At 38.4% G+C, this 25232-nt stretch overlaps 1 protein-coding gene across 1 annotated transcript; it reads right to left on the reverse strand.

Moving 5' to 3' along the window:
* Window positions 1–1321: 1321 nt before the first annotated feature.
* EEF1E1 (eukaryotic translation elongation factor 1 epsilon 1) lies at window positions 1322–17888 on the reverse strand. The gene is made up of 4 exons (XM_027654191.1): window positions 17747–17888; window positions 15557–15757; window positions 9078–9173; window positions 1322–1982 (listed from the first exon to the last, which is right to left on the reverse strand). The coding sequence occupies exons 1-4, from the start codon at window positions 17843–17845 to the stop codon at window positions 1842–1844; spliced, it is 537 nt and encodes a 178-aa protein (XP_027509992.1). The 5' UTR covers window positions 17846–17888; the 3' UTR covers window positions 1322–1841.
* Between the last annotated feature and the right edge of the window lie 7344 nt (window positions 17889–25232).

A 25232-nucleotide genomic window follows, 5' to 3' on the forward strand; every position in this document is an offset into this window, starting at 1 on the left:
AACTTCCCTAAACCCTGAACAAATGCACTGATGATGCACACCCACGCTCCCCTTCTGCAACAGAAAACAGCTCATTATAGTAGAATGGAGTAGAAGTGTAGGTATTTTTCTAAGTCTTGCCATCACTTGGTCCCACACGTAATTGAGGGGAAAAGCAAACTCACTTGTGTACATAATACTAGGCAGCAAATATTTGAATAAATTGGGAATTAAGAGTGCAAGCACTGACAGCTAACACCTGAAGCTTTCAGGTAGTCAAATGAGAAAAATCTGGATGGTGAAGTCTCTAAGGTATGTTTGTTCTAAAGCCCACTCCACGATTCTCGAACAGAGCTCAAGATTTCAGTGAGATCTGTGTAAGTACTGAAGGTGAGCTTCTAAATAGCAAGGAACAAGACTACCTGAGACATGGCAGAAGCAGAGATTTAAGCCCCCTGGAAAATGATGAGAAATTTCTGAAATTAAGTATTTTCACTCTAAAAGTAACTTGGTGTACCTTTAAACCCTCTATAAAAATTACACATATACAGAAAACACTTATTAGAGCCCAGAATTGTCCTGGTTATGCTTACCCTTACAATTTTCTTGTGTTCATTTGTGCGTCAGGATGTATTTTAATTATCTACCCATCTTTTTTTTTTTTTATAGGACTTGTAACATTCAAAATGCTTAAACATCTATCCAAGATATCTTCGTATTTGTATTTACTTGGTGGGAAGTTCCTAAAGTAGCACACAAGTTAAGACTAAAGAATGTAGAAGTGAAGTTGTCTGCTAAACCCTGTTGTAGAAACCAACATAGAAGTTAATTTATCAATTAAAATATCATTTTTTTCTTTCACATGTTAAAAGAAATGTTAACTGAATTGTGCAGAAGATATTTAACCAATTAAAGTTAGCACTCTTAAATTTGTTAAAAATGGAGGGACCACATTCTACAGTTAAATGACCTATCCAAATGTGTGACTCAACAAGAGTGTTGCTGTTTTTAAAACCAACTTTAAACACTGCAAGTGAACTTGACAGACCAGCTCATTATCTTATCTTAAACTGAGGTTTTTTGGTTGGTTTTGTTGAGGTGGGGTTTGGGTGGTTTTTTTTTTTTTACAATCTTGAAACTTGCGTTCATACTTGTGTAAAAAAATGAAGTGAAGCACACACAAAATCTTGAAGAACACTAACTTTTCTACTCACTTTGAAAGAAAATGCTTCTAGAATCAAAACAGTAAACCACAAAATGAAGTAGGAAGTGAACTAACTTTTTAAAATCTTCATATTCCTAACTGAATAAAAACTAGAAAGTTTCACAGCCAAATTAAAACTACAGTTTTAAAATAATTTATTCAGTCACATAAATACTTTGTAACATTTGCATGTTCCCTTTTTCACATCCTTGGCACACAATATAGCTCTTAACTTTTACAAAACTAGTGTAAACATCCATGGAAAACAAAATGAAAAGTGAGACGACATACATAAAAATTCAATAAATAGCAAAAGGAGTGGATAATTGAAGGAAAATAACCAATTATTTCCTATAAAGATCATGTCATTACACTTAAGTGTTTAATTAAAGGAACTTTAAATTTTTTTTTAAAATAGTAAATTAAAACTCAATTTCCATCTTTCTCCCATTGCTGCATTTAATCAGATACATGATACAATTCTTTAGTTCCAATTCTTGAATGAACAACAGCAATTCAATGCAACTGTATTATCTGAGGCATTAACAGTTTTGGTTCACATACAGAAGGTTACGAAACAATATTTGCTACTAGTGGCTTTGGGCAGTATAACTTCTAAACTCCCAAACCTCCTTCCAACACAACATTAGGATTCTCCTTAATGAGCATTTGTGTATAATCTGTTCTTGATGAAGACGACATTAGACAGATGCTGCCGGACACCTGGGTAATGCTGAATGTGGTTGAACCAACGAGACACGTTAAGGTATTTCTCCTTTTCTTGCACTGTGAGGTCCACCTGTATGGGGAATAAATACAAGGCACCAAGTAATACCAGGCACTGCATCGCTAGTGTAAAGCAAAATGAAAGTAGATAGTTTTACAAATGATTTAAACTCCAGTAAGATGTTGCAGTCCAGCAGTACTCCATATTAATTTCACATATTAATATTTAAGCCCTAAACATGTAAGAACTTTTAATTTACTCAAATGAACAGACCTGGAGGTGGAATATACATTTGTATGATAAAGAGGGGAAAAAAGCTTGCTTGAATTTAATGCATCTTTCTATTCCTCGGATCAGCATACAGTATTGAGGCGTGCAGGGAAAGAGTTCCATAACATGCACGACCCTTTCATGTTAATTTAGAAGACAGACAGTATTGTCTCACAGACAAACTGACCACTTTCTGTTTCCAGGTGTATTGTAAGTACAGGAGTAAGTTTTTTTCAAGCAATTTGAGACTGGATAGATAATTGGAAGTTGTTTTGTATGACTATTGCCTAATATGGCATAGTTACTAAGAATCAGCATAGTTTACCACTTAACTGTTCAGATGTACTAGCTCACATTATTAAGATAGCAGTGGCATGATTCAAATTGCCACAGTAAAACAAACTGGAAACCTGTCCATGCTTCATAAAAATATTTGAAGTACTATCACCTAGTCCTACAGTTTGAGATCTTGTTGTTCACGAGAGCTCTCAAGTTAAGAGCACAGTTACCTGCTTATTTCAACCCAGATCTAAATAGCTGCAAAATTTAGTCAGGAAGAAGTTTCCAACTATCGCACACAATCATTGCAGCAACTCCTTGCCACAGGAATTGTGGCTAAGATACACACAGAACTTCAAGCCTACCTTTAATTGGAGGGCTGGCTCAGATAAAGTCATCTACAGTTACAGATCCAAACTCTACCTTTAAAAGTCTTCTAAGTTCAGGTCAGCAGCATCCTCAAAGCTTCACTAAAAAGTCTGTAATTCCTTCAGTCTTTCAAGCCAGCTGCAGAAGAACTATTCCCATCCTGTATCACCTGTATTACTATTCCTTGATTAGCAATTTTATCTCTCCTTATGGCTTTGTAATCGAGTTAGTTTATCAGTTTAGATAATAATCATTAACAATCCTCACATTAACCTACTACAACTGAATTACAAATGGGGTAGTCCTCAAAACAGCCTACAAAACCTACATCAAGAACAAAATGTGATCTTCACATTAACTACTCTATTTTACCTCACCAATACTGAAACCAATCAGCGTGGGATTAACCTCACTTCATTTTCAGTTAGCCAAGCTTAACTTAAGTCTTGACAATGCCTGCAGTCAATTAAAAAGGGTACATCTGTAGAGGACAGTTTTAACAGAAAATCGCTACCCACACATGCCTAATATTTTTCCAGGTTTAGATTTCTAAAGCTACCCAAGGTTAATCCTTTCCTCAGAAGCTTTGTTCTATAAATTCTAGATTTTATGGATGCTGCAGGTTCATTCCAAATTTGGTCTTGGGCACAGGACAGCTAGAAACAAATCTGTTTCAACAAACTTTAGATCCCAGTGAGAACTATACATATTCACTCAGCTGTTCGAGTGAAAAGCTGCTGTTTAAAACCAAGCCTCATGTTAAATTTGACCTTGTGACACAACAGCCTTTCGATATCAAGCGTTGCCTTTAACATTTGCTACTTCTCCTAGCTGTTCTCTCACACAGCCCAGCACCTGACTTAGAAGATTTAAATGTGTAGCAGGAAAAAGAAAATAAGGAAATATACTGGAAAATGAACCAATGGAAATATACCAAGGAAGAATTCAAGGACTTGCAGGAAGGAATTCTAAACTAATGGCACATAGCATTAAAGCTCTATTAACAGGAGGTTAAGAACACAGTAACTGTGGCAACAACCACAAAGCAGGGATCTTGCAGCTGCTCCTAAACCCAAGTAGCTGCTCTTCCTATAGAACTTACCTGCCTACAAGTGGAGCACTACACATGTATTTCCACAACACATTCTGCAATTTTGAACTGTTATGAACCTCAGTTCAGGCAGTATGAGAAAATCTGCTTTTCTTGCTGCTGGCATGGAAATGTAAATACTATTCCTACAGCTGTATAGTCTGATAGAAATGCACAGAAAAATCAATTAAAATCAGCCACATTTTTTCTGATCTAGAAATATAAGAGTTATTTGAATTAGGTAAGTGGAAGAGAATAACCCTAATAAGTGAGAAAAAAATTGTCCAGAATTTTACAAACAAAAAGTGGAAGCTATTAAAATATAACACCAAAATAAAAAGGCAGTACCATTTAAGGGAAGATGCTCTTGATCACCTGCAGAGCATTATAATTAATGGTAGTAGGAAGCTGATGCTTGCTATGAAGCTGTAGAACCATTAACAAAGTAATACAGAGAATGAAAAGAACAATGTGTGTACTCTAAGGCCATCTAAAATTACTCAAAGTGAAGAAAAAGTATTAAAAGTATAAGCAGACACTGAAATGCTGACATTTTAAGTTCCTTGAGATTACAATACCCTTTATCAAAGTCTTTAATGGGTAAGCACTTGGTTATGAAAATGCTGAACCAAACTTTAGGTTTTGAAGCAGATACAGTATTTCCTCCCCATAATTTTACACTGAAAATTTTCAATCTTTACATTTCTCCAATGGAAATCAACCATGTCTGGAAAACTAGTCCTCTTTCATTCTGTTAGCATAGTGAAAAAACATCTGAAGGGCAAAACAGACAGCTACTCTAATAATAAAACCCCTTTTTGTACTCTAGGCACAACAAGCAAGATATTTTTACTTATTTACATAATGTACTCTATCAGTGAAATATATTAAAAAGCACTTTGTGGCATGCTCTACTTTTTACTCAGAACATAACTCTTAGGTTAATTGTTTAGAGATCACTTCCATGGCATTTTTTACAACATTTTGTTAGATGGGTATTTTCTGTTCTTCCTCATTAAATTAGACAATTCCCCCAAGTTAAGAAAGGCTGCTGTTCTGCTGTTATAATAATTATTTGCTATTAAAGCAATTATTTTAATAGCAAAGAAGCAGACACTCAATTTGACAGGCTTTTTTTTTCCATGACACACAAAAAAAAGAAAAAAAGTCTTGTTCTTCCACCACGAAGCTCACAAAGGGGAACCAAGGTGGTCATCATATAATGCAACTCTAAGAATTGCTGCAAGGGCTATAAATACACAAGCTTTAATTATATTTGCTTTCCATAGCACTGGGGATGCAGGCATAAACTCTCATTCCCACACTCTACGTGTGCACGGAAAGTCTAAAAATACATGGCTACATCTGAAGCTCTTCAGTATGAGGAAAGGCTAAGATACTATTACACTTTTTAACTTTATCTTTTAAATATGGGAGAAAAAGAAAATACTCAACAGTTGGATGGTGTATTTCATGACATACATGTGCATTCATGTTGTTTTGACTACTTTACTGCTGTTAAAGGAATAGGTTTAAAAGTAAATCTTTCCTTTAAGTTAAAACTGGGGTTTTTTTTGTAATTCAGCTGAAGAACCATTTTTAGCATCATTCTTTAGAAGGAAAGCCTCATCTCAGTACTAAAATAAGCAGCATATCAGTGAATATTAACAAAAATTCACAGTAATCTCTTTATTATGGGAAATATTCATTATGGGAAAAACCCTACAAAATAAACTACTATTGCAGTCTCATTATAGTTCACTATTAGTAGTTGTGACTCAAGGAGAACAGCTTAGTTTGTTTTGTACTCGACTGTTTTTGATTTGACACCAAAATTTTGACTGAGGCTTCTTCTTCCGTCTGCACATATAAATTTCACCCATAAGTTATTTTCCAGACCTTATTAAAGAAATTTTCAAGTCAGACATATAGATTTGAGACCACTTCTTTGGTTCTGACAATTTTTTTGAAGTATAAAAGCAGATCAATCTTCACATTGATTATTTCTCTTAAAATAGAACTGGACTTCTGCTGTTCAAAAATACTTAAGAATAAAGACACTGGGAAATTTTTTTTTATAATTTTAAATTAAAAAACAGATATGAAAACAAGTTTATTATCACAGGGGGAATTTAATGTTTACTGATTGCCCAAGCTATCCTCAAGCAATGCTTCCAAATTCATGTTTTCTCTGCAATCTATGCTTTAACCTAGTGGAATTTCATTGTTCATCATATTTATCCACATATATATTTAAGCAATTGAAGTCTCCTTAAGACAACAATATTTATATTACATACATAGAGACATCAATTACATATGACAACGTAGATCACACTGACTGAAAAGGCAGTATCAAGCATTACACTTTTGGGTGTTTGTGACCTATATTATGATGCAGAACAACAATGCATACAATTTAGTTCCTGTCTTATTATTATGAGTGTGCATTTCTAATTAATAGACTCCAAATAGATCCTGTCTGCAAAAAGCCTGAAACACTACCTGTGAATCTGACTCTCACTGATTAAAATACTAATTATTTTGCCACAACGTGGATTTTTAAACACATTGTACTATTGTACTTAATAATATTACTTATCAAGATAACTAGAACGAACAAGGAGAATGAAAGAAAAGCACCCAACTGCAGAATTAAGAGTTGCTGCTGGTCAGTAGACAAACTCAGCTAGTCAGCTCAAATGGACGAACCTGGACATTAAAGAACCAGACTCCAGAACTCTCCCTGGATTATGGGAAGGCAAAATGAAGATGGAAGGAGTGAATGAATACAAAGACACGTTATCTGTACTCAGGAACACTAAGAAAGGAAGATGATACCACAAGTGAAGAACTGAGCAAAAGGATTGGTTGGTCTTAAAAACCTTTCCAATGAAACGTGCATCAGAAGGATTTTAAAGTTTTACTACTTGGCTTATTTAGGGTGATTATGATATGTCGGTAATATTTCCAGTATTCTATTGCTAATCTCTGTGTTAGCATCACAGTTAGTTAATCAAAAGTGCAGAGATTAGCCTTAAAGGTCATTATCAGCAACATTTTCAGATCAATTTTCTAAACAACTTGATGGACAGCAAGATCTGTGGGTCTCCCCATGTCTCCCATTTTTACCTCCTTCCTTAAAGGAGTACAGGAAACATTTATTGATATTTTGCATAATTTGGCTGAAGCAGTGGTGGATATGACCAACTGCTGCCCTGGACCACATCACATGAAGGGATACAGCAACTCTTCCTGTCTCCCTCATAAAGCTTAGGGCTGAACAGCAGCCCTGGATGTACTCTCTTCTCATTACAGGGAAAATAAAAATAATTAAAAAAAATTAAAATCACAGGATTTTACAGTTCAAGATCTTACCTATATAGTTAAGTACTAATATGAATCAATTCTGAAAGCTTCAAAATATATGTAATTCCTAATTAGTAGCTTCTAGATTTTCATATTTATTTAGGATAATAACCTCGTTACTTGCCCTTTACACCTTTCTGATTCACCAAATTATATTCCGTGAAATCAAACATTTCAGAAACAGATGCTATACTATAAACTTGTCCCAAGTAGTGTCTGGGTGGTTGCAGGCACCCAGGAGCACCAAGTCATTTGTTTTTACCATCTGTTCTATTTCCCAAAGCAATAACTTGTATCTTTTCTTCTTGATTAGGTAGTCTACTCTAGAGCAAACTCTAAATTTAAAAATGCTTGGATTTTCCCCTAAGTTTTTTAAAAAAATCTCATTTGAACTCCTACTCTCTTACAGCATATACAGTCATATTTTTAGAAGGTACTTAAGCGTTTTTTCTACATCTGCATATCATATGTAAAAGGTAACCCATTCTGACACTTTAGTCAAAACATCTATCCTACTACTTAGGATATTTTACAAGGCAAATATGAATTAACAGAATTAATTCTAAGTGACTTACTCTAGCATGTTTCCAAAAACCTTCTGAAATGAAGCTTCCCTTTCCTCTCCTCTGCTCAACTCTCTCTCATTTGAACTTTTACTCCTGGACAGTCAAGACACAGATACATAAATTCTCACTTCTGGTAATATTTCACAACTTGATTCCTCCTCTCCTCTGCCTCCATTTTGAAATGTAGCATTCTTCCACTCTTCTCCAAGAGCTCTGCTTTGAATTGTATAAAAGTAACCATTCACCCAGTTGACTGAATTCACTGATTCTCAGACACATGTGCATCCGTCAGAGGCATCTTCTTCTAATTGTCCTCTCCCCCCTCACTCTCCCCCCAGCCCCACAATTTTCTAATGCAAAACTGATGGATTTCATCTTCTCCCAAGAATTTAGCAGACCTTCTCCTGTAAGTCCTTTGGTTTCTTTAGTTGCACCCACTCCAGAGAATGACAATGGCTCATTTACAAACACATTCCAGCACGAAATGCAAATAATTTCTGCTGCTCTATCTTTAAATTAACACTTGGGGTTCAGAAGTGAAGGTGCAATGACTTGAGCACTTCATGGTAACCTGAGCTGACTACAAGGAATCTCAACATCTTCCCCACTCAGGACAAACTTATTTTTGTGGGGAGGTGGGGGGGTGTGTTGTGTGGGGTTTTTTTCTGCTCCTAAGCACTAGCTCCCCATGTTATTTCATATTATGTACCTTCCATCAAGTATTATCATTCAAGTCTTGAAACACAAATGACAATTTGTTATGGCTCAAACTTTTTTATATGCAGTCATCCTTCAGGAGCTTAATTTACATGCATCTGTATTCCTCTAATAGTAACAAGGTTAGTACTTTCAGTTCTGACATATCCTTTCAGTTTCTTTTATCTATTTCCTCATGTAATTCTGTAAGCAGTCATATTTCAGACTAAAAAAGATAATCAAACAGTCAACCCTTGAAACACAGGGACAAGTATCATCCTTGCTACTTATACAGAGGAAACTAAAGCATTCTGGACATTACAGGTAATACACTTCTTCTGACAGATCCATAGCTAAATATTAAAGTATAAAACGAACAACTTAAAAATGAATTTTATTTTTCTCTGTTCTGTTCCATAACTGTCATTGATCAATTCAGTAGGTCAACTTCTACAACAATAAAATGCCCTTTAGATAAATAACGATTATGGCAGTTGTACATATAAAAATAAGGCAAGTAATGCTTACCATGATATGATGCAATCCATAGTACATCAAAATGTCTGCTAAGGTAAAAATGTTTCCTGCAAGGTAGACTTTATCTTCAAGGTGCATGTTAAGATCCTACAAAAGAAAAGTCATTATACTGCTGTAGTATTGACTTTGTGAAACAATACATTAAGGCAATTGTTAAAAATAATAGAAAGTTCCTTTGGAGACCATGCATATAAAATAAACACCAGCTTTAAATTATCCCAACTCAGCAAATGAGAAAAACAATAAAAGAAGAAAAAAATTCTAAAAAGTGAGTGACAAGATAAGAAACTAAAATATCACCGTACTTTGACAGTGAGATTAGGTAAAATTTAAATGGTGGTGTCTAAAAAAAGCGCTTTACATCTAGTCAAATTTTTATAAATACAAGTGTAATTTATTTTAATCTGACTCCAAAGAAATATTTCCTTCCTTTTCTCTATGTCTTACCTACTTCTCAACCAATTTATGCATCTTTCTGCCCTCTACTTCCCTCTAAAGAAAGAAACGTAACCACAAAGAAAATTACCGACTTTACGCTGATGCCAGCTTAAGCAAGCTTTAGTTTTAAAGTGTTCTTTTCAGAAGTGTACAAAAACAAGTTTCCCAGCTTTTCCTTAGATTTGGAAACCCTCCTTGTTAGTTGTGCACTCCTCTTTTTCCCCTCAGACATCTCCTTAAGCCAACACCCCCCCAAAACAGTTAGTTATGCTTAAATGTAACTAACATTTTAAAAAATTTAAATTTTTCAGTCTCAATTACAGTGCACTCCATTTTAAGACAACCTTTTATTAAAAGAAATAAAAAAACGTCTAGGGCAAGGAGAAGGGGGTTAATAATTAGTGAACAATTAAAAAAATTATATTTAGCCTTAAGCATGTTGCACTTTTTGTGGTTACATAATTTTACCAATATAGAGATATCCTACAGGACACATATTGAAAAAAAAAAAAACAAGACTGAAACACAAAACTGAAATAATGAGACTTTTAAGACATCTGACCTTGCATTTGCATTTGACAAGTTTGACTACATTATGCCATCTTACTATTTCTTTGATAACCTCTTCACGACAGGACTCCTGTACTTCTGTAATATTTAAACATCCTCCTGTCTGCTTTGATTTCTTTTATTAGAGCAAATCAGGGAAAAATATTAACCCCTGCATAGTTAAAATTCTGTAAGGTCAACTGCCCCTGGCTATGTAGCTTCTTTTCTTTAGACTGGTTTACTCCTTTGTTCATGTTAGTTAGCACTCAAATTACTTTAAACACGTAACTACAGATCTGTGGAATTTCCTACACACCGCACAAAGGTAAATGCAATGTTAAGAAGAAAAAACTTGGAGGAAGAAAAAAACCCAACAACCTAGAGATCTGTTTACTAGAAAAAAAACCCCCATAAACTTGTCTGTTCTGACAGAGATCTTTGACCAGCATTTTTCATTTCAACTAACCAGAAATTCCACATGCATTATAATGAAAAGTAACACCACCAGAACTATATGCCAACCTCCCATCTCCGTTCTTCTTAGCCTAGGCTATGGAATTGGGATTTTGTAAAGTAAAAAGCTCATTATCTCCAAAGATACAATTACCACAGTTATTTCCGTGCTCAAAATTTTGGATTTCTGCATCAAAAAAATTACAGCATGTTAATTCTGAGTTTTAAACTGTATGTGTACACTCAAACAGTCATCAATAAAAAAAAACCCTAAAACTTTAAAGGCAAAGTAACCCATTACAGCATGAACAATTATTTATTCTGGTTCATCAAATTTTATGAAGTCAGTTAACTGAGTAAATTAAATTTGACAAAAATAGTTTAGTCTCGTATAAATTAGCATTAGTTTACAATTCTGGTTTAGAACATGTACTTTCCTCCCATAAAATACAGACAGATATTCCTATTTCATTCTGCAAGTCAAGATAATGCAGAAGCACCACAGTAAGTTTTCTTCCATGTGCATTAGGCACATCTAGTTAATCTTGCCTCATGGGTTATCCTTCCCATGGATGATTACATTACTGGCTAATAGCCAACTGTGCTAAAACTCCTGAAAGTCAAGTTTTCTGAAGTGACCATGCTATTAAAGTGAAACAGTGTTTCTGTCCTGGAGACATTAATGAAAACCCGAATACGAAACTGTATTGAATTTCTGTTACATGCAGGAAATTCAGGTCTGCTACCTGTCTTCTGTATCACTGTCTTTCATGTAATGAATACCATAGTCTTGGAAGTTGCTTGTAACTATATAAACTTACTGTTGCAATCCCTCAGAAAATTCCTTCTCAAATTTCAAACAGGTATGTATGGCATAGCTGCAGTATGATGCACTAATATACATCGAACAACTGCAGCAATTCAAATTCCATTTTTAGGTATGAGGGCGAAAAAGCAACGTAAGAACAGACGCCGCATTATTTATGGACTAACTGGTGGATTTTCATTTGCTTGTTCTATGGAAAAAAAAATAAATTCGATTTACAGTCCATATCTAGCAACAGCTCAACACATCCCATCCACGGCACACTTCTGACTACCCCATTATTCCTCACTGTCTTTAAAGTATGCAATACAATTGCCTGTAATCCATTTAATCCACTAAGGCAACTGAATCGCTTCCAGTCACCGCAAGCTGGAACAGCAATCCGGATAAGCAACAGTTGCTTCTTGTGACGACTCAGTAGGTTACAAAGGACCTACTCATACTCCGATTTTATTTTGGATATTTTGTCCACAACATCCTGCTGCTGTATGTATTTCCCTTACAACACAGAATCACATCCTTTCAGTCAGCAAGACTATCAAGGTCATTCATGCCCTAAGTGCCTTTATATCTATCACACCATGCAAAGACAGAAAGCTGAGCACTCTCAAATGCCCCAGGAAAGCCCCTGACAAGGCAGAACACAAGAAAGGGTTTCTACGGCCACATCCAAGAAAAACAGAACTGCATTGTTGGTGCTTAGCTGTATTTTTAACTCTCATGCAAGAATCTTCTGTTGAACTGGCAAACTATGAGTTACACTTGGTCTGGAAGAATATTATATTCAACATACCAAGTTTCTTGTAAAAAAGAGAAGAAAAATAATCAAGAAATATTGCTCCAATAATCGAAATTCAATCCTCTAACCTGTAAGCACAAAAAGATATCCTGGTGCTAAAAGAAGAGGGAGAGAAATGAACACAGAAAGTTGTAGTTTAAAAGAGACTTGCTGGATCAGCTTGCTAAAGTAGGTAGGCATCCCATTTAGAATTCTACCAAAAAACAGTGCACAAGAACTGTGGATTAATGGCATGGGCAGAGCATGGATTACCCTGCTTTTTTATCTGTGGAAAGAGTAATTTTTTCAAGCAAGCACATTATATAGGAACTGAAGCTTTCTTATTCAGATTTCTAACTGAACTTCATGCTCACAGCTGGACAGCACAGGAGATTGGGATAAAGCTAGTTGAAGTCATGGAACACTGTTTTGCATAAGACACAAAGTAGTACACAAAAATTCTGGTTTATAATTATGATTCAGGGACCAGAGGTATCTCATTCTTGTGAATTCAAGTACAAGCTCCCAGTTTTTTGGCAGATGCTGAATACGCCTGAAGACGGAGGGGGGGTGGGAGGAACACGCTCAAGATTTACATACCTAAAATCGACAAAGCAGAGACTTTAAAACCTCTTGAACAGAATTCACTAACCTCTAAGTAGCCATTTGATGGCACAAGTGTTTCACTAAGGTTCTCAATTCCTTCCCTGAGGAGTAGAAAAACAACTAGTTATCAAGCCTGAGGGCTCAGTAATTCTCAGCTTTTTTCCCCCCTATGTAGCTTAATTTACCACTAACCAAACATCAAAGAAACAAAGGAAAATACTCTCTTATCCTGTGTAAAGAAGTTAACATAATGCATTGGATATTGTGCTATCACTACTACTGACATTCATAGTTCCTACATATCTGCTATAGAACAGTCCAGAAGTATTGCTCCCATTTATTCTGTCCAGTACAGAAGCACAAATCAAAATTAGACAAAACTTCACAAGCCCATTTATTGGCCCGTTGTGAACAGTATGGCATTTGCTCTGAATAAATATAAAAACCCTGGCTGAGATGGTCTGTTTCACCATTGTTTTCATGCCAAGTAATAGCTTTAGGCAACACATCAGTAAGAACAATTTAAGAACCTATTTTCCTAGGGCAAACAGATCCTTCCTGTTCAAATTAACAGACATTAAACCAGTTATTTACTGACACTTTGTAGAATCACATCACCTCAGTTAAGGGTTAAATGGAGGCAGCCTAAAGTTTATAGCAGAAGTGACTGAACTGTTTTTGGCGCAGGTTATTATAAATTGTGGCTCTAGGCTGCAACTGTCCCAAGACTGACATTGTGTATTCCAGACACGTTGTAAAACTACAGCCTCAGACTTCCCTCCCTATTTTAGTTTTTCTTTTTTTTTTTTAAAAAGTACTCCCTTTTGGCACAGTATACTTTAATGGTAGGCTGCCTCTTCTTCTGATTAATCATAGTGGCAAGAGAACAAATTAAAAAAATCCTTAATTGCTATACTATGAAATTATTAGTGCTGGAACAATTCCACAGCAGTCCTGTGTTAAAATAAATTCTGGTTATTCAACACTTGCTAAGAAAAAAAAAAAACACAGGAAAACTTTAAAATGGTAATATCTATTAAACTACTTAAAGGCAGAGATTCTCCTCCGAGTGACACTGATTGTTTCTCAGTAAGAAAATTTTGCTTTGCTTGGAAACACTTGATTTATCTACATATTTGTATTTCAGTATATTGTCTTTTCTACATGGCCAGTGTTCCTAAGCCTAAAACTGAAGAGTGATACCAGCTTCAGCATAGAACTACCATATCTCTGCATCTGGTTTTAATACTCTAATGCAGTTCTGCAAATACTCACATGTATGTGCTGACAATGCAGACATCAGCATTGAAGCCATCAGAGCAGATGTACTTTTTTATAAGAAGACAGAAAACTTGCTTTTGGTTTTTATATGATAGAAGGGCAAGAAAGGTGAATAAAAGTTATCTATTCTCATATGGTCTTCTCACAGTTCAGAAGAAGAAAAAGCCTCACAAATTCGTTTAAAGAACTGACTGAAACTATATGATACTTGTCATAAAGCTAAAGTTAAAACCCAGATTAGTCAATGTCTCCTTCAATCAAGTTCAGAAAATCCCAAAGGGTAGACAGTTTTCATGTGATATCTGTAGAGTAACCATGACTGTGAAGGTTTTGATAACGTTTACACATAGAAAGTAAGAGCAGAGATATTACAAAAAGAGAAGCAATGTAAACAAACTTATAATTAACTAATGGAAGATATTTCCCAGATACAATGAAATCAAGATAACTCAGATTATTTGGGGTACAAGTGAGAGAAATGGTTCTTGAGGACTTTCACCAAGTTGGTAAAGCAGACGTAATATTCCAAGTCCTCAAGATCAAGAGGGCTGTCAGCTTGAAGAGGGAAACAAAGTTTTGCTTTGCATCATTTTAAGATGCAAACCAGAGTCAAAGTAAAGTCAACCAAAGCTATTTCTAAACCCATATTGACTAGTAGGACTGAGCAGTTCAACTTTCCATCGAAAACATACTTTCAAAGTTAGAAAAAATAACCATTTTAAAAACTGATTGAATTTCACTGCTGTTTGATACATGCCTAGTAAACAGTGCCCTGAGAAGTTAACAGTGTAAAGCAAATTTTCTCTTCAAGTTGTTCCCACAACACTGCAAAAACACTAATTACCAGTCACAAGGAGCAAGAAGATATATAGAGTAAGTTTTACTATCTACTCCTTGCCATCTAGCTGCTCAAATAACAGGGTGACCCTTGAGATTTTCTTTTCTGCTTCCACCTGTTTAACAGGAAGTAAGCGTCAGACTGCAGGAAAAGTTTAATAACAGCAGACCAAGGTCTCCATACAAAGTACCTTGATGTAAAGGGCAGTTTTGTAGAGGCTCCTTTACGATTTCACTTTTCACACACAGTTCTATCCAATAACTCCTCTTGGTATCAATGCCAATTACCACAGCATCAAGTATCGCCTGTATTCCATAACTGCCAAGTCAATAAGAACAGCTCTTAAAACAATCAGAGAAGTGTTACCTTGAAATACAAGGCCAACTCGTTTATAACCAAGGGTTTATGAAGATAATAAGAAACTGGTGTCTTACACAGGCAGCTAAACAATCTCTAAACTACATTGTACAGCCTGCTCTGCTTCATATGTTTTACAGTTTCAACTGTTTTCCCTTCTGTTTCAGGTTACTAAAAGTGAAAAGCAGCAAGCAGAATAAAAGCCAGTACTTAACAATACTGTCAAGCTTTTAGCATTTGCTTAGTTTTGTTAACTGCACGTTCACACACACGTTAGCACTGTAACCTTCTTCTAGGTCTAGTCACTCCAAAACTCAGTGGCAAGGTAATTAAGTATTCCTTACCTTCAGAATTATTCTAGTATCTTCCTTACTTGAGCCTCCATTTACTCGAGTCACTCTGTATTCCAACCACTGCTGAACAACAGCTTTCTCTTCTGCAGTGTTCCCGAGCAGATGCTCTTTCTTAGCCTGCCTGACAAGGTGGGCAGCAATGGTCATCAACCCTGTCAGCCCGGGGCCATTGTTGGTTTGGAGAACAGGAACCTGGAAGGGAAACAAGAGAGTAAGACTTAACAACTCATTAAAAAAAGCCATATCTATATGGATAGCTACTGTTTTTTTGCAGCCCCTCAAAAGGATATTTAAGGCAATAAGTCGGAATTTAGAAGCATTCATAGTAAAGGTAGTACCATCAAAACCAAGTGTATGTTTGCTTTTCACTCTCTGGGGTTTATTTTCAGTTCTTACAGAAGAACGTGAACAAACCAAGACATCTTTAGCTCCAACTAATCAAATTCTGCCAATATTAGCCAGAAATAGTATTGTTTGTTCCAACATTGGCAGAAATCTTATTAACTAACTCATTTTCAGATTCAGGACTCTTCTTTAAGACTGTAAAGTCAGCAGCATCCAACTTCTCTCTGAGCAAGCAAACTGCAGTGACCACACCTCCTGAAATGCTTATTCATCCCAAGTGTCCTGACAGAAGCCAGGAGCTCCCTAGTGCTGTGAGGGGACAACACAACACACCTCTAGATTTAACCATGTCTTTGTTAGTGACAGCAGCACATGTCAAACTGTGGGAAAGAAAACTGAACCACTAAGTCAATAAATGAAAGAATGAATTGAAACTCACTGCAACAGACAGAAGTCCATTCAGTTATTTATGACATCAAACAACAGAAACTGATTAAAATGCAACATTTCTTTTCATTTAAAGTATCTGACCACACAGAGGAATCTACGTTCAGACTTATTTAAACTAAGGTGCAAGTTGATACAACTACAAAAATAATTTAATATCTTTGACTACTACTAAGGGTTTTTTTTCCACTGAACATGCAGCCAGAAAAACTACAGACAGATTTAGTTACTCAACTTTTTCAGCCTTATGCTTTACAGTAAATAGCACTAAAATACTCGTGAGGTTGCTAAATAATTAAGACAGCTTTTGCAACTTAAGGATATACATATTCAGGACTCTTAATTATAAATAATCAATTAAAAAACCCCAAACTATAAGGCAACTGCACAGCTTCTTTTCTCCATCCACCTTCTCTGGGAGGGAGGATGAGGTAAAAGGCGTCACAAAATTTGTGACATTCAGCCTCATTATTACATTTCTCATGCCTCGGGTGCCTCTCAAACCACGGAACTTTACGTTTCCATACAAAACTTAAAAACATCAAGACATCTAGAATCAAAGAATCACCAGGGTTGGAAGAGACCTTCAAGATCATCAGGTCCAGCACTGCCACTGAAACCTCTAAACCACATCACTTGGCACTAGATCCAGATGCCTCTTAAACACCTCTAAAGGTGGTGACTCCACCACCTCCCTGGGCATCCTATTCCAATGCCTGACCACCCTAACGGTGAAATTTTTATTCTAATATCTAATCTGAACCTGTCCTGTCTAAGTTTAAGGCCATTTCCTCTGGTCCTCTCACTGCAGGCACGGCAGAAGAGACCGACTCCCACCTCACTAGAACCTCCTTTCAGGCAGAAGTACTTTAAAAGAACAAAATATTTAAGAGCAATAGTTCCTCACCACAGACACGATCCCAACACTAAAGCAGCATCTTTCCCCTCCCTCCATGTAATTTAACCACGCCCGCACAGACGTAACTCGCACAGGCATCAGGGAAAGGCAGAGAAAAGGAGAGCGGTGCAAGAACAGATATATTTCAAACAGACATCGCTTCCACGATACACGATGCCCTTTCCACGGGCAGAGGGATGAGGTTTCCAGAACCCACAGACTCGCAGACAGCGAGGGCCTACAACATCCATAACAGATGGGGGACGATGAAGGGAAGTCTGGAGGAAGCACAGGCGAGATCTCGCTCAAAGAGAACACGCAGCCTCGTAACTGGGGGGCCGCAGTCACCGTCGCACGGGTGTTGGGTGGGAATCGCAAGGGAGGCGAGAGGGGAAGCGCAGGGGGAAGCAGCCGTCGGGGAAGGGAGGCCAGGGACGCCATCCCGCGCGCGTCGCCGCCGCCCGCTCCCGGCCCCTCCTCGCTCCCTTCACCTTCCGCTCCCCCTGGACGCCGTACTTGTTCCCGGCCGGCAGCCCCAGTAGCCGCTCCAGCAGCTCCAGCTCCGCCGCAGCCGGCGCCGCCGCTGCCATCTTGAAGCGCGGTACACGCGGGAGAGGGCAGGAAGGAGGCAACAACCGCCCGCACCATTGGCGGACGGAGCCGTCGCGCTGCCGCAAGAAGCGCCACTGCCATTGGCTAGAAAGGCCAGGCCAGCCATTCAGGCGCCGAGGGAGGCTGCGCCTTACAGCACCTCGGGGGCGGGAGAAGAGCTGTGGCGGGTCACGGGTAGCGCATGCGCAGTCGCGCACATTTACGCGCCCCACGTCGGGCAAAGCCCGCGCTCGCCAAGCCACGCCCCCCCGGGCGGGGCTTCAGCGAGGGGGCGGGGCCAGCTGTGAGAGGCCGCGGGGGCGGAGCCAGCGGTACCTCCACCCCCTGACGGTCCGTGGGTGGCGGCCGCGATGGGGGGGGAGCGGGGTGTTGTCTGACTTAGCGGTTTCAGAGTATCACAGAATCAGCTAGGTTGGAAAAGACCTCTGAGATCATGGAGTCCAACCTACAACCGAACATTACTTTGTCAACTAGACCGTGGCACTAAGTGCCACGTCCAGCCTTTCGTTAAACACCTCTAAGGAGAGCGAATCCATCACTTCCCTGTTCAGTTCATCCCAATGTCTGTTCACCTTTTGTATGAAGAAATTCCTCCTAATGTCTAACATGGACCTCCCCTGGCGCAGCTGAAGACTATGTCCTCTTGTCTTTTCATTTGTGACCTGGGAGAAGGGGCCGACCCCCACCTGGCTACATCCTCCTTTCAGGTGTTTGTAGAGAGCAATAAGGTCTCCCCTGAGTCTCCTTTTCTGCATACTAAACACCCCCAGCTCCCTCAGCTGCTCCTCTCAGGACATGCACTCCAGACCCTTCACCGGCTTCTTTGCCCTTCTTCGGAAACCAGCTTTGCTCCCGAGAGCCCCCGCTCTCGGTGTGTCCTGGCTTTCCAGATCCTTTGGCTCGATGTCCTGCAGTGGGCTGCCCTGATGTGCCCCTGGGCGATGCCCTCAGGTTACCCACACAGACCCTTCTCCCGGGGTTTTCAGGAATCAGGGCTAATGAGATTGCTCTTCTTTCATCCATCCATACACCAGTCCTGCCTTCCTCCACCTGGTAAATCATGAGCTCATTGTCCAAGTGTAGCTCAATTTAGCAGAGAAGCTAAAGTTTTGGGGGGAGCTCTGTCACTAGGGATCTTGTGAAATTAAGGAAGAACAGACAGAACCAAGCCTCTACCCAAGGGCATCAAAGGAAGAGGAGGGATAGAAGTAGGGTTAAGAAAATCATGCTAATCACCATTGTTAATGGTAGTAATGAAGTTAAGAGATAAACCCTACAAAATCTCAGCTGGCCATGAAATAGCCTGATTTAACTGCACATTATTGTATTTGAAGGCTGATGAAGACACGATTTAATCACCTTTCCAATGGAAGTTATTCTGCTGCAGGTGTCATACTTCTACATCTGATCATAAATATTAGGAATTAAAACAATTTTAGATTGGCAGGTCTATTTCTGCAGAGTATCAAAGCGCAATTCTTGACAGAAGACTATTGAATACCAAACTAACATTTTTTACTAGAAAGTATGAGTTAGTCTTGTCCTACTACTGACAATTTTACAATACAGACTCAGGGCTGTCACTGCGTTAGTCATCTCAGATAAGATGATCCTGACAAATGTCCTGTTTCTCCAGTGAAACGCTTTATCTTGATACAAGGTGACATTTAGATTTGTACCTTCTGTTGCAGAAAAAGTCTGAAAGTGGTCACCGAGCCTTCCTCTGGCTGCAGAGCAAATCTGAGATTGTGAGTGAATTTTTAAGCTTCTGGAGGACTTTGTATGCTCTTTTATATTAACATCTGCAAAAAAAATTGCTCCACCTTGAAAATGACATCGATCTTCGCAAAATTTTTTAAATTCTTCAGCTCCTTTCCTTCATATTTTGAAATGCTAGTGTTCCAGTAATGTTCCAGCTGTGTGATATCAATGAATGATCTAAAATTGTACAGAAAGCCTTCATTTTCAGTGCAGAAATTGAAAGAAATATTTTGCCAATTTTTTAAAAAGCTAGTTGATTGTTCCATTAATGAGTGATTTTACTTTTGATTATAAACCATCTAGCAGTAAATACATACCAACATTTACAGCTTATTTTATATATTTATAATTTTTAAATGCTTTGGGATCTATAAGGTGCAACCTACCACTGCAGAAGACTAGTATTAATGGAGTGAAAATTCTATCAGTTAAAATAAAAAGGTTACAATTTCAGTTAGATGAAGAGGTAAAGGATGAGGTTGCTTGTGAGGTTTTTTGCTTTGGGTTTTTTTTTCCCCTTATGACTTTCATCCCACCTCGATGTTTGAAAGACCTTGGAAAGAGAGACTTTATAAATTAGGTGGAGGAGATTAACTGCTTATCTTTTCCCCTGATAGCAGAGTTTAGCAGTGTCTCTCTCCCTTTCTTTTTCTGTGCACAGTTCTCCCCTCGTTCCATTAGGTGGAGCTTTGTGATTAAGGCTGTAGAAGAAACTTGCTTCCAAGTGCAAAATAATTCAACACGGAATGGCTGGGGGAGGAGGTGAACGAAGCCCTCTTTGCTTAGAGGTGTCACTGTCCTGTATGCAAGCTCGATACACAAAAATCCGAATCATGGCCCTCACATACAAGGAAAATAAATTGAAAAATCGATTCTGTCAAATGGAGGCCTACTCTAATCTGCTGTTATCATAGTCAAGTTCCAAATCTAAAATACCTTAGGTTATAAATTAAATGTCAAATATAATTAATTTGGCACTTGAAACATGAAGTGGATGACTGTCCTTTGGAGAAAGTCTGACAGCTTTATGTATGTCACGTTGGTATCTGTTAAAACGAGCTTTACATGCCAGATGATCCTTGTGTGAATCATATTGCTGTTAGCTGTACCAGAATTTTGTCGATGGAATAAGTCTCAGAACAGTTTTCTCCTTAATTGTCTGAAGCTTTTGCAAGACAATATAAATCAATTGTCATCTGCCTCATCTGTGCAGAATAATGGTTTTATCATACATCAAATAAGCAATTTATTTCTTATTCATTACTACAGAAGTTATTGCTGAATATTTACATACAAATCTATATTTTATACAAATGGAAAACGTTTTCTGCCCTGTGCCTTCAACCCACTGCAGTTACAATTTTAATCCAGTTTTCCTTCCCTCTTCTTAACTTCAGCAACAGCAGCTGTATTCCCGCAGTACCTTTCCTCAGGAAGGCCCAGATTATAATTGCATGTACCACTCCTGCCTCAGCCCAGTGCCCCAGCACATGGAGACCCCCTTTTTCCCACCTTCATCCCCTTACCCCAAACCAGAAGCAAAGAGATCTTTCTTCACTTTCTGCATTTTGTGTCCTTGCTTTGCAAAATGAACTACAGTGGCCTTAACACTTATTTGTTCACAGGTACCCCTGGGGAAGTGGAGGAGGCAGGTTTGCCCAATGGACACTTTTACACAGTTGTTGAAATAAAAATGTAAGTATACCACATTATTTCCCATTAACAAGGCCAGTAGGACCTTCCTAATCCAAACCTCATAAAAATTCCCCAAGCAAAGGTTTAATAGCAGGGTGCTGCAGCAAGGTTTCATGACTAGTTTTTAAATGTGTGTAACAAACTAGCTAAATGTTTGTGGGTGATACCGTTTATACTGCCTGATCTGCAGCCTGCGTGATCAGGCTATTCATCATTTAGCTTAAAAGCAAAAGAAAAAAAATCCAAAAAAGAGGCTGAGACCTTGCTGCTGTTATTCCTCTCACTGAAATGAGGGGAATGTGTGTGGCCAAACTAAGAGATCCAGATTTGTTCCTGGTTCCTGCGGTGGCTGAATGAAGTAAAGATGAAATTGAATTTTTTTTTCCCAAGTGCTCTTGGAAAATCAAACACATGAAAAGAATTACTCTTGTAACAGCCATCTCTCCTCTGCTTCAGCTTCCCTTTTCTTCTGCTCAACCCCATGCTCTAAAACAGAAACACAAGCCCCAGGTTCCATGTTAAAATTTAGCCATTCTTGTATGTGTCAGGCAGCAAACAACTCCAAAGCAATATTTTAAAATTGAGGCATGACAATTTTTTCTTTTTGTCTCATTTCCACTAGGTTATACTAACAAAAGGGCTTCTCGTTAGAAGCCTGTCTGCAGGCAGTGACTCGGAGAGGTTACTATCCCAGCAGCTGATTTCAGCTGAAGTGCATATTGGAGGAAACATGGAAGGGAAAGTTGCCATGATAATAATGCTGTGATAGTGCACCAGCAAGAGCAGGGCAAGGGAGACTTTTCGTACTTCTGAGAAGACTGATCTCATGCACGTGTATGTCTTAATTTAGTGATAGAATGCATATGTGTATATTCACTGCAGGTGGAGTGACAACAGGATTCATCACTGACCATTATAAAACTGACTTAGTTCTTTTTCACTTCTGTTCCCTGGAATATGACTGCAAGTCACAATGCTGTCTGGGCACTACAGTGATTTAAGGGCCAGATCCACAGGCAGGATAGCTGCTTTACTGCACTGCTGCATCAAAGCTAATTAGCCCACGTAGGAGGCAATTAGCTCTGCACTGCCATGGCTGTTTTTAGAGCGTTCTCAGACCTGACTCACTTGTTCATAGCCTGGAGTTCCCTGAACTTTGTCTCTCATAGGGAGGTCTGCATTTGGTCTGAAAAACATCGTGACTCAGTTTTGGAATTAAACAACTGTTGAACATGGATGACTGTCTGGGCTTGATAATTCCAGAATAACTTTGACTATTTTCTATGGATTTGGAGACCAATCAATGGAGTGTGTATGTGTTCTTACATATCTAAAAAGAATGCAGCACTAATACTCCTTTGCATGTGTTTTTTTGATAGAATGCCCAGGTAACTTTATTGTTCCATAAGGAAAGAATCAACTCTTAGGCACCGATTGTCACAAATTTGATTTCCTGAGACATGAAAATATGGACCTGCATAGAAAATTTACTGAGAGATCTGTACAGACATATTCTACTCTCACTTCCATCCTCATTTCTTAAGTCCAATTTGCTGTCCTTTATTATTCATTCGCCTTCCATATTAGAAGATGTCATTAAAGAAAAACAACCAGCATTGATGGGTATGTGGAAATTAAAACTTACAAAAAATGGCTGATTGGCACAAAAGGAAACAAACTGGTGTCTGACATACCAACCTGGATGCTAGGGTTTGGTGTGACAGAAGACCACTGGTTTGTTCAGCAGTTGTGCATATGCAGCACAAGCAGTTCTGCTCCTGACAGCTAAATAGATGAAGTAGATAACTGATTTTAAAAGTAGTATACCTAGAACACTATACCTAGTTTATCATGTGTAAATGCGGTACATTTGGTTATTGAAAATATAATCCGCTGCTTCTTTTACTGCTAAGTAAGTGCTGGGTTTAGTCTGCTGTGCTTTTGAGAACACAATTGTAAGTGAATCGGTGCTGGCCAGAAGCTGGTTTAAGGGGGTTTGCCCTATTTACAAATACAGAGTCCTGGGATGAAAAGGCTAAGCTATTTCAGCATACGCTATCAGTAATGTGCCATTTTAGAACAGACTAATTCTGTTCTTTGTTCTCCAGCTACGCTGTTCTGAGCTGGAAGTGTGTCCTGAACATACACTAGATGGCAGGCGGGTCAGGTGGCTGGGAGCAAGCCTTGCCCATTCATCACACAGCCCTCTCTCCTGCCTCCAAAAGATCAATAGGTCCTCCTCAGGCCTATACAAAAGCACGTTTGGCTGGCTGTACTCGAAATGAGTATGCAGTCATCAGACTAGAAGCTGATCTAGCCCTCTGCCCACAAGATGCTTGGCCATGTTGTTTCTGACAGATTTGCTTTTGCCTTTTAGCAGATAAGAAGATGCCCGATCGGTAACAGCTCGATCAGTAGCAGCTGTTGTTGAGAATAAGGCTTGTGTTAGAGAAGTGGATGTGTTAAGGAAGCGCTGTCAGCACCTGAGGCAGGCTCTGATGGCTTGTCTTCAACTGGAGACTCCTGTATTTGCCCTGCAGGAGACGATGGCAGCTTGTCGCAAATTTTTTGTAGCAGAACATCTTTCCAATGCTCTGTGATGCCCCAGGATGAAAGATGTCCTCAATGTTGCCCTTAAAGTGAAGATCTCATTGCAATGCCAGTATGTACAGCCTTGAATACATCAGTGCTTGCTGCAGGATCCTTTGGGAGCTGTCGTGACACAAGGTCAAATTCAGCCCTCATGTAAACTGGTGTGGTGCTCGCTTGACCCACAGCTCTGTCAGTGTAACAGAAATGCTGTCAGTTTTCACCTCTCCTGATGTCCTTGAGGAAAGGATGGATTTGAAAGGAGATGTCACCTCACTATCAGATTATGCTAATGTCATAGGTGAGTCTCACAGGGCTCTAAGAATAAACCACATTTTAAAAATAGTCCTTCCTATAGGTTTTTTTTTTGTTGTTGTTTTTTTCCATTAGTGATAGTTGTAAAAAAGCCATGAGTGGTCATTGACTGCTTTTTCTTTTTCAAACAAAAAGTTTCTTCAGTGTTGAGTTGGATTCAGATGCATTTAGGATTCCTACTGTGGTGTGGGAATTTCTGAACTGGTGCACCTCTTCTTATTTTATTATCAAGTATTCTTCAGATTTTAAGGACACAGCTACTCTACAGTCAGAATCATTCTAATGGAGTTATTAGCACAAATAAAACAAGTCTATACTAAGGATCTTAGAGAGTTTATTATATCTGTTGCAGGGCTAGAGCACTTCCATAGAAGCAAGATGGTTTTTGTTGCCAGTTAATCTAAATCCATCAGCATATCTCTAGGCAACAAATGGTGGAAAACATGTTTTTTTCTAGACTTTTCTCTAAACTACTGCTGCTTGTGTCTCTGTATCAGATGAAAGTTATGGGAAAGAAAATGCTTTAGTTTCAATTGCCTTACTGAATCAGTTAGTGGAATAGTTTGGACTCTTGAGAAGAGCAATGGGAAAATCTCAGTTTGAATAAACCTGCAGTGTTGTATCTTTTAGTGTTTAGAGAAGACAGTAGTAAATTAGGAGTAAAAAAAAGAGGAATCAGGCTTCAATAATTTCTAATTTAACCATTTGACACTTGCTAGAGTATTTGTACATTTTCTCTAATAGAACAGAGATGGTCAAATATTACACACAAGCACATTTTTCTTTTTACTTTTTTTGAGTCATTGAGGAACCGCTCACTAAAAGGGACCACTCACTAGGAAATGTTGCAGAACAGGAAAATGAGAAAAAAAAACACAGAGACTTGACAGCATGAATAGGCAGGTGTATTTATACAGACATGAACGACAAGAGAGTCCCTTCACTGAGCAGCAGCCAGCCTCAAAGGCAAGCTTAGAAACCTTTCCTCCTGCAAATGTGGTTTGA

Source organism: Corapipo altera, unplaced genomic scaffold (assembly GCF_003945725.1).
Source record: "Corapipo altera isolate COAL_440 unplaced genomic scaffold, ASM394572v1 60, whole genome shotgun sequence".
Lineage (NCBI taxonomy): Eukaryota > Metazoa > Chordata > Aves > Passeriformes > Pipridae > Corapipo > Corapipo altera.

What these genes read in the sequence shown, in the direction of transcription:
- EEF1E1 (XM_027654191.1), bottom strand. Translation starts at nt 17,845, where the DNA reads ATGGCAGCGGCGGCGCCGGCTGCGGCGGAGCTGGAGCTGCTGGAGCGG. An exon ending in ATACTAGAATAATTCTGAAG is followed by an intron (nt 9,174 to 15,556) that starts GTAAGGAATACT and finishes TTTCTTTTGTAG; the next exon opens with GATCTTAACATGCACCTTGA. An exon ending in ATGGATTGCATCATATCATG is followed by an intron (nt 1,983 to 9,077) that starts GTAAGCATTACT and finishes TTCCCCATACAG; the next exon opens with GTGGACCTCACAGTGCAAGA.